Genomic DNA, 11,784 nt, shown 5'->3' with positions numbered 1-11,784 from the left:
AAATTATACTAATGGTTTTGTAAAAGCGTTTAAAAAATAATAAACGTAAAAAATCTAAACACCACTGCACATTGTATGTACTGAAATGACTATATTCTAAAACATTAGAGCGAGAGGTTTAAAAGAATACTATTTTATGTAATAAAAATACTTTATGCAGTCATCAAATGTTTAAAATAAATATAAAGGATAATAAGGCTTCAAAAATATATAAAAAGATTATCTACAACGTTTAAGGAATGTCCAGGATCATGCATTGAAAAATGCAATAAAAGCTCCATTTTGACCTACGCTGAGCATGTCCCCCCTTAATTGAAGAAGGAAAAACATATATAATAGAGCAAATTTTGTGACTAAGTAACTTTGTATCTATAGTAAAAAAATTAATCCACTGTACACCAACTACACAATAAAATGCATTAAAGACTCGATACATAAAATATGTGCCTGGCAATAAGGAAAAATTAAATCACGTCACTGAAAGCAGAGTATGGTATTGGTGGCACTGGATAGTTGTTGAATAATTTTACAGCATTCAATCAACGAAATTGCCATTGTGGAAACTTGATCCCTATGTATGTAAGGGTGACAAAGACATACTCTCAGAAACCATGACCCATGAGATTGAACACACCATCATAGGCGTGAAAAGTCCTGAGAGTGAATATAGTAGGTAACTACATATAGACATTTAAAAAAATGTTTATGAGACGGAGAATGGATGATTATTTACAGCTTGCTTGCGCAAAAATTCAGTCATTCAGTGTTCGGCTGCTTTAGAGACTGTTGAATTGATGAAGTAAGTATGAATGAACATGAGACTGTGGACAGAGTAGAATTAAGGAAACTTGGAGGTGCCTTTATCCAGCAGTGAAATGAAGGATAAAAGGATATGTTTATGATGATAACGAAAAAAAAATGTCGAGAAACATTTTTATTTGAGAAGAAAACCACTCAGGAATGTAAAGGTTATTATACAAATAGCAATGATAAGATTGTTATGCCGTTTTAATAGTAAAATCACACAGGCAACGTTTACTAGTTAGATCCCAACTTATTAAAATGATCAAAATGACAGTAGAATTTGATTAGTTTGATTACATAAATATGCCTCTGTCATCAGCAACAGAAGTATATTATGTAAATTGATATTTATCAATCTGAAATAGCTACTCTTTTACTCCATACAAGAAATCTTAAGTTATGGTGTATGGAGATTTACATGGAATGGCTGGGGGATTTGTAGTAGGTGGTGGGTGGGGTGGGGTATTTAACTCATGTCATCCACAATATATTGTCATAGTGTAATTTGAGCAATGTTATTGACTGTCTAATTTAGGATTCCAATGCTTCCAAGTGCTCAGAACTAAAAACAGTCTTTTTGGATTTCCAGCGAATTTTCTGCCCATCAGACTATAGGATGAAGACAACTTTCTTCGCCTTATAGATTCATCGATAAAAGCTCGTATTTCCTTCAATTGATTAAGAGATGGATCAATTACTGTGTAATTACCTATGGAAATAAAGACAATAATTATTGCAGTAACATTGGTATACCAAAAAAATACTTATTGAAAACCTTTATTGTATCTTATTATTATTGTTTTTACTAGAGTAAATGTAAAAAAGGTGAAGATGCAAGAAGACTGCTGAGTGAGAAGGATTCAAGCGCCATGTCCAATGATCTCAGTGATGTCGAAATTCCTTTGCTCACTGGAAAAGCAATGGATAACTCTACGCCAGAAATCTAATTGCAGTAGCGAACATAGGTCAATCAATCATAGAATATTATTTATTAGACTAGTTAGCCATAAATTAAGGTATCTTAGGTTCGCGCCAAACAGCACATTTATGCAAACATGACGCAATATATTTTTATATGGGATTTTACACACATGTCAATAATGTGATGTTGACAAAAGGATTTAAGCAGATATGAAAAAAAAAATTATGTCGCTTAGTAGACATGTTGTATAATTTCAATACCCGACTGATTCAACTAGCAATTTTTAGCAATTCTCTTAAGATAGGCAAGGCTTTTGAGAGGGCTGACAAGTATGCATTCATTATACATAATTCTATTATTGTTTTATGGATTAAAAAAGAACATACCAATTACAGCAACGTAAATGGCTCTTTCATCTAATGTTGCATCTAACTCTCCTTGAATATTCCAACCTCTTCCTTCGTAAGTTTCCCCATCACTACTAATTAAGAAATTGAATGGTACATCTGTCATATTGTGTGTAGAATTTTGAGATAATTCCTAAAACAAGAGGAGGTAAATACACACTGTAAAAATCAGCAGTGATATTCTGCATCAGTATTATTTATCCTTTCTACTAAAGTGGCACACTTGCCCTCTGCCAAACTCCATGGCACACCAAGTTATAGTGAAAGCATATAAATTAATCATTTACCAGATTGAGTTACAGGAGGACCTCGACTTTCGCACATAATTGGTTCCTGAAAAGGTGTGCGAATGTTGAATGTTCGAAAGTAGAGGGAAGTAAAAATAAAATTTAATTGTGTGTATTTTAAAATATTTATTTATCAAGTAAATATAAGATGTTTAAGAGACATGTTCAAGTGGGGTTTGCGGGTGTTTCCCTTAAAAAGTTATCAAGAGTTAACTGTTTACCACTCTTCTTTTTCTTATTTTAAATAAAATATTTTAAATGGTAACTTTACAACGCTTTTAACTGCTGGCACGAAATGTAAAGTGAATCAATCTTTAAATATTAACTCAGTAAACCCAGGCTTTTTTATTTGATTTCCAAATAACTGGAAGCAATTCTTTATCTTTCCCTTTCAATGCTCTTGGATTTTCTACTTGATAAATAACTAACATTGACATCAATTTTAAATTACCAGCTAAGTTTCCACCAAGAAGCAATGTAAATCGGTTTTTAGAAGGTTTATGCCCAGGGTCAATTGATTCTTCCTTAGATAAGAATGTACGACTAGGCATTTTTTTCCAAAATAAACCTGTCTCGTCTACATTAAATATTTGGCTAGAGGAATATTCTCCATCTTCAATAATTTTGGATAATGAGGAAATAAATTCTTTTGCAGCATCTTTATCCGCATCAGCCGATTCTCCAGTGAATTTAATATAAACCAACCGTTCCTTGCTTGAAAAATCGTATTAGAATCTTCTTTTAATCTAGCCTTCCAATCTTTGTGCAAACTAAGAGACTTTGCTTGAATAATTGAAATACTCAGAGGGACATCTTTTTGATGTTGGTCATCGATCCATGATGACAAAAATTTTTCCATTTCATCCATAACCATGCCGTGTCTTTTGGAAACAATCTTTAAAGATATATTTCCACAATTTTGAACGTATTCCTTCATTTTATTTTTATTTTTCAAAATTGAACATATTGTAGACCTGTTTGTATCATACGAACGTCCGATTGAAGCAAAAGATTCACCGCTATCAGAACGTCTAATAATATCCATCTTTGTCTCGATCGTGTGAAGTTTACAAGTCCTTGATTTCTTTCTGTTCCTATCAACACTGCAATTTTTCCGTTTCTCACTCTTGTTTATAAATCTTTAGGGTAAAATATTTCAAATGAATAAAATTAGCAAAACACACAACACAACAAGCCTGCACGCGCTCCTGCGCAAGACTAAACCTATTCTAGCTAGCTCACAAGCAAAGTGACGGGTGCGAGCAGGATGCAAGTGATGCAAGAAATGCACTTGCTTGTGAGCGAGCGAGAGGGGGATATCTTTACCCCACAGCGCGATGTTTTAAAAAAACCATTTTTTTAGATTGCGAAATAGCGAATTGTGCGAAAGTCGAACGTTCGAAAGTCGAGGTCTGCCTGTACTTATATCGTGGAGAAATTCACTTGCCAATGTGGAGCTTTGTTACTTGCTAGTATAGAGTTGGTGAGATTTTCGAGGGTTCATCATAAAGCATCAATTTTTAGGGTGGTACTTTCAAAACTGGGAAGGCTCTTCCATATATTTTTATATGGTTACTATACATTGGCGAAGGGTGGATGCAGACTGTTGAAGATCTGAGATAAATAGTGCACATTAAACTTTGTCAGTCAAACATGTTTTCATTGAAATAAGATTACAAATTGCAGATAGTGTTAGTCGGTTTTTAAAATTCCATTAACACATTCGCAGACATGACGTCTATAAACGTCATATTTTGTGAGATGTGATATGACAGGACATCCATTGATGTCCTGTACTGTGGAACGGAATACGATACGACGTTTATAGAAGTCGTAGCCATAATAAATAATAGTCGAAAAATAATCTTCTTCTTCTTCGATGGCGCTACAGCTCAAGTCGAGACCTTGCCTCCTCCACCCTGTACAGTCCTCCGCACGTCTTTTCCAGTTCCTGATTTCTAGCAGCTGATTGGCATATTTTGTAACTTTAATAATCACCTATCTTAATTAACCCATTCACTGCATCCAACGCAACTGGTGCGTTGCCCATCAGGTGGCCATTAGATATAATTAGCATGTTATTTAAATGTGGTGATTAAATATTAATTAGATGGTCCGCAGCGAATGGGTTAAGTACCTAAAATTATGCCATTAAATCAAACATAATTTTATATACTTAGAAGAATATTTAAAATTTATTATGGTTAGGTTTAGGCTGGGGGATACCATGAATTAAAAAAGAAATAACCAACACCATGTGCAATTTGAACTCTTAATTCAATGAAAACAATTAAATATGACTGACAAAGCGTACACTATTTTTGTCGGATCTCTAAAGCCTACCTCCACTATTATGTCTTGGTTAGGCAGTTTAATTGAATTTAAAAAACTAACCAGCACCACCTGCACTTTGTATTCTTAGTTCAATGTAAACAAATAAGTATGACTGACAAAGTTTTTTGTGGTTTTCTATGTTAGATCTTAAAAGCCTACCTCCTCCCTTCGCCACTGGTACTATAATCACATTATCACTATATCACAATACATTTCGCAATACAATTATTGATAATACAATGATCACAGCAAGCAATTATTATAATAGACGCATGTATCTATATAAATTATCACAAGACATACCTGAAATTTTCGAAGAGTTTTGATACATGTATCTAATTTTGCACAATTTGAGGTGCCTGTATGAGATAATACAATATACGTAGCTGGTTTGAATGTCAAATTTTTTTCAGGCCATTTGGGAGGTTTGGCACTCCATTCTTTTCTTGATATCATTTCAAATGGAATGTTCACTGGCCATTGTTTATCTGTAAGTAAATATTTATCAATGAGAATCGGACACATAATAAATTTGAAAGCAACTAATACTTATAATCGTCTCTGTTCTGGCAGAACACACTAACTGGAGAATACTAGTTTTGAGTAATTTGACTTTGAAGTTGTTAAAATGTTTGAAATGGTCTATCATGTGAGTTTATTAAGTAATCGTAAAAAGGATGACTTTAAAAGAAAGACTGTTTATTTATTAAGAAGGTTTCCAGACGGTGAAGTTTGAAATAAGGAACATTTTGGTATAACTTATTATGTCATTTTTTCGAATTAGTGTTTTCTGCCAGAACAGTACTAACAGAACTATATGTTTTCGAACATGTTACATTTCGTATTTATTCTTCTTTGTTTATGTCTCCTTTTTTTAGCATATGGATGCCATGCGGTGCCTCCAAGAATCCCCATTACTCACTAGACTTCTTGAGTCTTCGCAAGTCATGCCAGCATCTCGTAGCTCTGTCATATACTACATCCTGTAGATGGTATTTGGTAGACTGGATCAAAAATGATACCGAACAGATCTTCTATTTAAAAAAAGTACCTAGGCATGTTTTTAGTTAACTCCCAATGAAAAAAATATGTTGAAACCAACAACTGCCACTGGTCATACAATGTTACGACTTTATTTGATCTATCAACATTGTGTGCAATGCTTATGATTATTTTTAAAGTAATTCTGACAAAAATAGATAATAAATCACCTTGTTCAATCAGAAGATATGTCCCAATTGTTATTCCAAAAACTAGCATGCATAGCATTATTGTAACAAAAATTGGTGTTAGAGTAGACCTCCTCCTTAGTGTGGTTCGCGGCAGAAGTGCAGTAAATTCTTGTGGATTATTTGAAGACTCATCATCATCATCATTATTATTGGCATGATGATATCTGGATTCGTGATCTGGAACAATTTTTATTCCATTTTAGGAATACATACTATACGAAGCTCAGCTTGGACACTCCCAGCAGACCTTACGCTGGTATCTTTCGCAGAATATTGTTAAAAACTGTATTTTATATGAAAAGTTTTTGTTATATTTGGAATAGCGTTCACAAATCCATACTGAAATTACATCCCTCTCGCAGGCTCTTGTTGATCAACACAACGAGTATGTTAGAAGTTGAATGGGAGCTTCTGAGGGGGAACAACCATTCGATTCGAACACCGGCTATGGTAACACCCGAATAGATCAATATCAGTAGTGAAAATTCAAAATAAATTAATTATGTCTCCCATACCACGGAAGTGTGAAAGAAAGATTAGACCAAGCTCACTTGAGAATGTGACAATCTCAATCTTGGGTATCTGCTTCTGAGACATTCCCAGGAATAAACAACTGCTGATGCTTCACATCCAAGTAGGGTTTCGTGACACGCTCGATTAAGACCGAGTATGGTGTGGCGCGGGTTGGTTTGGAGGGTCCATGTTTGTTTTGCTCCTTATTGGAGGACGACTTTTACACCTTGCTCATTACTTATACAAAGTGTCCTACAATCTGGTCCAAACCAATACACATCAGTCTGTTTAAATGATTGTTACAAAATGACCATGTATTCTTGTAAGTATCACACCGTGGATGGAAAACATGTGAAAATGTACTGACAAAATAAAAAGCAAATATTTAGGGGAAATTCTTTACTGTTTCATCAGAAATAATGATGTGTAGTTTTGTAGAATGTTGTTTTGATTAAAGGGCACAAATTCAGTCCAACCAATATCAAAGCGGAGGTAGATTCTACTCTGGGTTATCTGCTCCTTCATTTACAACAGTAAAATATCAGGTGACAGAGTTTAAACGAGACCGTACAAGCTGCCAAAACGAACATCGAAGTGGTCGACCAAATGAGGTGACCACGCCAGAAATGGTGAAGAAAATCCACAAAATGGTATTGAATGACCGTCGACTGAAAGTGCGCGAGCTTGCAGACATGGAAGGCATTTCAAAAAGTGCTGTACATAGCATATTGACTGAAAATTTGGACATGAGAAAGCTGTGCGCAAGATGGGTGCCGCGATTACTCACAATGGAACAAAAACAGCGTCGTTTGGCAAAGTTGCACAGAAATAAAGCAGAATTTTTGTGTCGATTCATAACCATGGATGAAACATGGGTCCATCACTTCACACCTGAGACAAAGGAATAATCAAAACAATGAACTGAAAGGGGAATATCGGCTCCAAAGACCGCAAAGACATCTGCAGGCAAGGTCATGGCGTCAGTTTTTTAGGACGCACGTGGGGTAATTTTCATTGATTATCTTCAGAAAGGAAAAACAATCAACGTGTTATGTGAACTTATTGCAGCATTTGAGTGATGAAATCAAGAATGTGACATTCCTGATGAGAACGAATAATATTAACGCTTTGGTGGAATATTGTAAATCATATTTTTATTTCAGGGGTCTTATAAAATTATATTTCGTTTACTATATTATTCTTAAATTCCTCCATCATGTCCAATATTTCTACAATGTTATGTATATTTACTTAGAGGGACAAAACATCATGTCCATTATAAATTGTTTTATACATTTCTTTTCAATTTTTCATTTCCTAATATCTCCGTAAGTTTAATTGAACAAATAAATAAAATACAAAGTTAAATAAATATGTTTTATTTAAAAAATATATCAAAAAATCACCAAAAAAATCGTTATGCTCTCCTGTAAAGTTGTCAAAATGGACATGATGTCCTATGCCTCCCGGGTACAGAAATGTAGTTAGACTTGTGTCGCATATAGTGAAATAAATAATAATAATATGGTTAACGGGGTAGGTTAATGTTTCTGACCGGTAAGTTCATGGTTTGTAAACAATTTAAATAATACACAATAATAAGTCTGTATTTAGACCTTTGTACATCTAAACAAATAAATTCCTAGGCTATCTAATAATGATCTGTAATAATTTATTATGATAATTTGGATTGCAAGATACAAAGTATGTAGTACTGTCGACGTAAATATTATTGTAGTACTGTCAATGTAAATATTATAAGTTTTAACAATATTTGAGTAGCCAGGCAAATAAGAAACCTAAAATGATTGAAATGAAAATTGGCTATGTACCTAGATAGATAATTAATAAAAAATCACATTTTTCACTGTAGTTAGACAATTGAGACAGTCAAGATACCTACTTTTCCACGATCAATAATACTATTATTTTTCCTTAAATATATTGTTTCGTCTTACGAATAGTAATAAAGGAAATTAACCTTACCTACAGGAGATATTAATGGATGCATGATAAATAATTCTTTTATAGTCTACGATTGTCGATGCACAAATTTATACTAACGAGCTTTAATTATTTCCGAGTTTAATAAGAAGGCACAAACAATAGTTTTGAAGACACATATTTTATTATTAAAGACTCTTTTCCACCGTACACACTACATTGTCACTATCGCAAACATCGCGAAGGAATTTTTGATTACTTTGTCTCTCGTCAAAAGTCAAAAGGCATAGACTAATATTATTATTGACGTTAAGCAAATTCATTGTTGCCAGATGAATTGATCAAAACTCAGTTATTTTGTAAAACTTCTTTAATGGCGGTCTGTAAATGTAGGTAGGTACTACATTAATTATCCTGGTCTACACGGTGTAATCAGTCTTCAATTTCTTTGGGGTAATCAGAATAATTATTATGGTGTAAGTTATTCATTGGCGAGCCAAAAGACCGCGGAATAAAAGTCATTGGAAAGTATAATAATATTAATCTATGGTCATCGGATTTGTTCACGTTCTGCCGCTGACCAATAAATGTTATTGAATGAGTAATGAGTATGAGATAGATATATGGTATCGTTTTTACAGTAAATACCTGTTACCGTAATGAATTCCGATCATCCTGAAAAGTTATCTTATTTGGGTAAAGTTTACATAAAAATAATCGAGGAGTTAAGGGGCTACATGCTCAGCGTAGGTCAAAATGGAACTTTTATTGCATTTTCAAACCATGATCCTGGACATTCCTTAAACGTTGTAGATAATCTATTTACATAATTTTGAAGCCCTATTATCCTTTATATTTATTTTAAACATTTGATGACTGCATATAGTATTTTTATTACATAAAATAGTATTCTTTTAAAACTCTCGCTCTAATGTTTTAGAATATAGTCATATTTCAGTACGTCCATGTGCAGTGGTGTTAAGATTTTTACATTTATTAATTTTTAAACGCATTTATAAAACCATCAGTATAATTTAGGTCGACATTATTATAGTGAAATATTTACGATAAAAAATTATATTGATAATCTCTGTGATCCCAAATTTGACAAGAATTAGGCATTTTATTATTCAAAAAATGGGCAAGATTAACACATTTGAAGATAATGCTAAAGACACGTATTATAAGCTATGTCTTTGACCATTCAAGTGTGATACACATCCTACGAATAATGATTGCTTTATAATAATTATTGACCTAAGAATAAGGTAGTGTTTTTTTTAAATACGCCATTTCTTCTGGCATTCCCCAGTGGTTAAGCAACAACATACGGCCGTAGCCATAAATTGGCAAACTATAATTGAAGTAGGGAGTAAAATGATGTTAACTTGCGTGTTCGAACATGTACCTAACCGAATTTTTTTTTTAACGGTACATGTTCAAATACGCGCGTTAACATCATTTTACTCCCTACTTCAATTATAGTTTGTCAATTTATGGCTACGGCCGTATGTTGTAGCTTAACCATTGGGGAATGCCAGAAGAAATGGCGTATTTAAAAAAAACACTACCTTATTCTTAGGTCAATAATTATTATAAAGCAATCATTATTCGTAGGATTTTTATCACACTTGAATGATCAAAGACATAGCTTATAATACGTATCTTTAGAATTATCTTCAAGTGTGTTAATCTTGCCCATTTTTTGAATAATAAAATGCCTAATTCTTGTCAAATTTGGGATCACAGAGATTATCAATATAATTTTGTATCGTAAATATTTCGCTATAATAATGTCGAGAAAGTAATATTTAAAATAAAGAAAATATTGATTCCTAAGTTAGGTACTAAGTATAATAATATAAATGATAAAGTACCTAATCTCTTTGCCGTAAACCCCCATTTAATATATAAGTAATAAAGACAATTTTTCAGGTTATGTAATATAGCTACAAATAATTTTTGGACGATTTCAATTTTTATCAAATTTCTTGATAACTAGGCGTTTCCCCCTTCCAAAATCCGTTAAAAATCTAGGCTGAAACCTATTTTAGCTTTTTCACAAAATAAAAATTATGTAGGTACATGCAAAATCGATGTCAAGAGCTATTTTTACGGTAAGCTTATCTGCTCAAAAAAATCCGGTTCGATCATTTTAGATTTCTTACGTAATTTTTCCAGGTTCTACGTTCATCTTAATCTACATATTATTATTATTTTGACAAAATCGAGTCGATGGATTTTAAAATTCCGGGACGCGTGTGTCCTTCTCTTCTTTTCCGTATCGGTCCTGACCAGACTGCAACGATTGGCAACCACATAGGCGTGTTGTGTTCATTGGCCAAGTCGCACATACAAACTTGTCTCAACTACGACATGTCGAATTTGTCGATGCATGTACATATCAATTATCAAATGACTGATGTGTTATCAAACAAAAATCTATTAATACAACCTCTATCAATTCTGTGGAGACCCATATTGTAATCTTCTAAAGATCGGACAAAATATGGGAATTCCAATAAATCTGAGTATAAGTAAAAATAAGTTTATTAAGTAGGTATGTACGATTGTAAAAACCATTTGTTATCAATAAGGATACTGTATGTAGACCTGACAGCAGTTTTATTAAATAATATGGATGTAGATTTCACATAGCAATATTAAAACCATATAATGTAATATTTAACAGATCTTTCACCCTGCGGCACTAACGTCGCGTGCTGTAACACTAATGGAAGTTTGTATAGGTATATAAATTTTAAAAAGTTTTGATGAAATGTACCTTTATTATTTTAATTCACCTACTTCCATTCTTTCGTCTTTTAAAATACATTCATGAAAGCTATTTTCCACATGGCCCCCACAAGGAGGGGCTGACAGGGCTCTAGTCTGGAGGCCCGGACTTAGGAGAGGCCCGACGTGGCGGTTTAGTGAGATAAACACAACAACATTTTTCTCTATTATTTGTCTCTATTACACACATATAATTTTATATTATAATTATTTTAGTGTATTTCCTGACTAATACTAAAGACTATTTATCCAATGTGACGAAGGGTCGTATGTTACTTTGATATCACAAAGGGGGGTCGCGATCAATGAATGCTTCATAATATTATGATCCCGAGTGCCGACAATTTCAAGTTGATTTATTTAAAAATGGTAAAAATCTCGAAAAATACACGGAATAAATACCCTTTATTTTACACGGAACCCTGGAGTTCCGCAGAATAACATTAATTGGGGATTACTATTGTCGTGGACCCTGAAGGCAAGAGAACGGAAGGCAATTGATGCCTTTGAGATGTGGTGTTGGCGCCGAATGCTTCGCATTTCTT

General features: G+C 33.4%; 1 protein-coding gene across 1 annotated transcript; it reads right to left on the bottom strand.

Annotated features, from left to right (window-relative positions):
* Positions 1–291: 291 nt before the first annotated feature.
* On the bottom strand, positions 292–8,689 carry LOC147079709 (peptidoglycan-recognition protein SC2-like). The gene is made up of 5 exons (XM_085943443.1): positions 8,486–8,689; positions 5,966–6,163; positions 5,058–5,242; positions 2,113–2,266; positions 292–1,513 (listed from the first exon to the last, which is right to left on the bottom strand). The coding sequence occupies exons 1-5, from the start codon at positions 8,508–8,510 to the stop codon at positions 1,320–1,322; spliced, it is 756 nt and encodes a 251-aa protein (XP_085799569.1). The 5' UTR covers positions 8,511–8,689; the 3' UTR covers positions 292–1,319.
* Positions 8,690–11,784: the final 3,095 nt, after the last annotated feature.

Source organism: Rhyacophila brunnea, unplaced genomic scaffold (assembly GCF_057557595.1).
Source record: "Rhyacophila brunnea isolate RB1 unplaced genomic scaffold, BYU_Rbru_1.0 scaffold_1, whole genome shotgun sequence".
In the NCBI taxonomy this organism is placed as follows: domain Eukaryota; kingdom Metazoa; phylum Arthropoda; class Insecta; order Trichoptera; family Rhyacophilidae; genus Rhyacophila; species Rhyacophila brunnea.
This window is presented reverse-complemented; position numbering and strand designations above follow the sequence as displayed.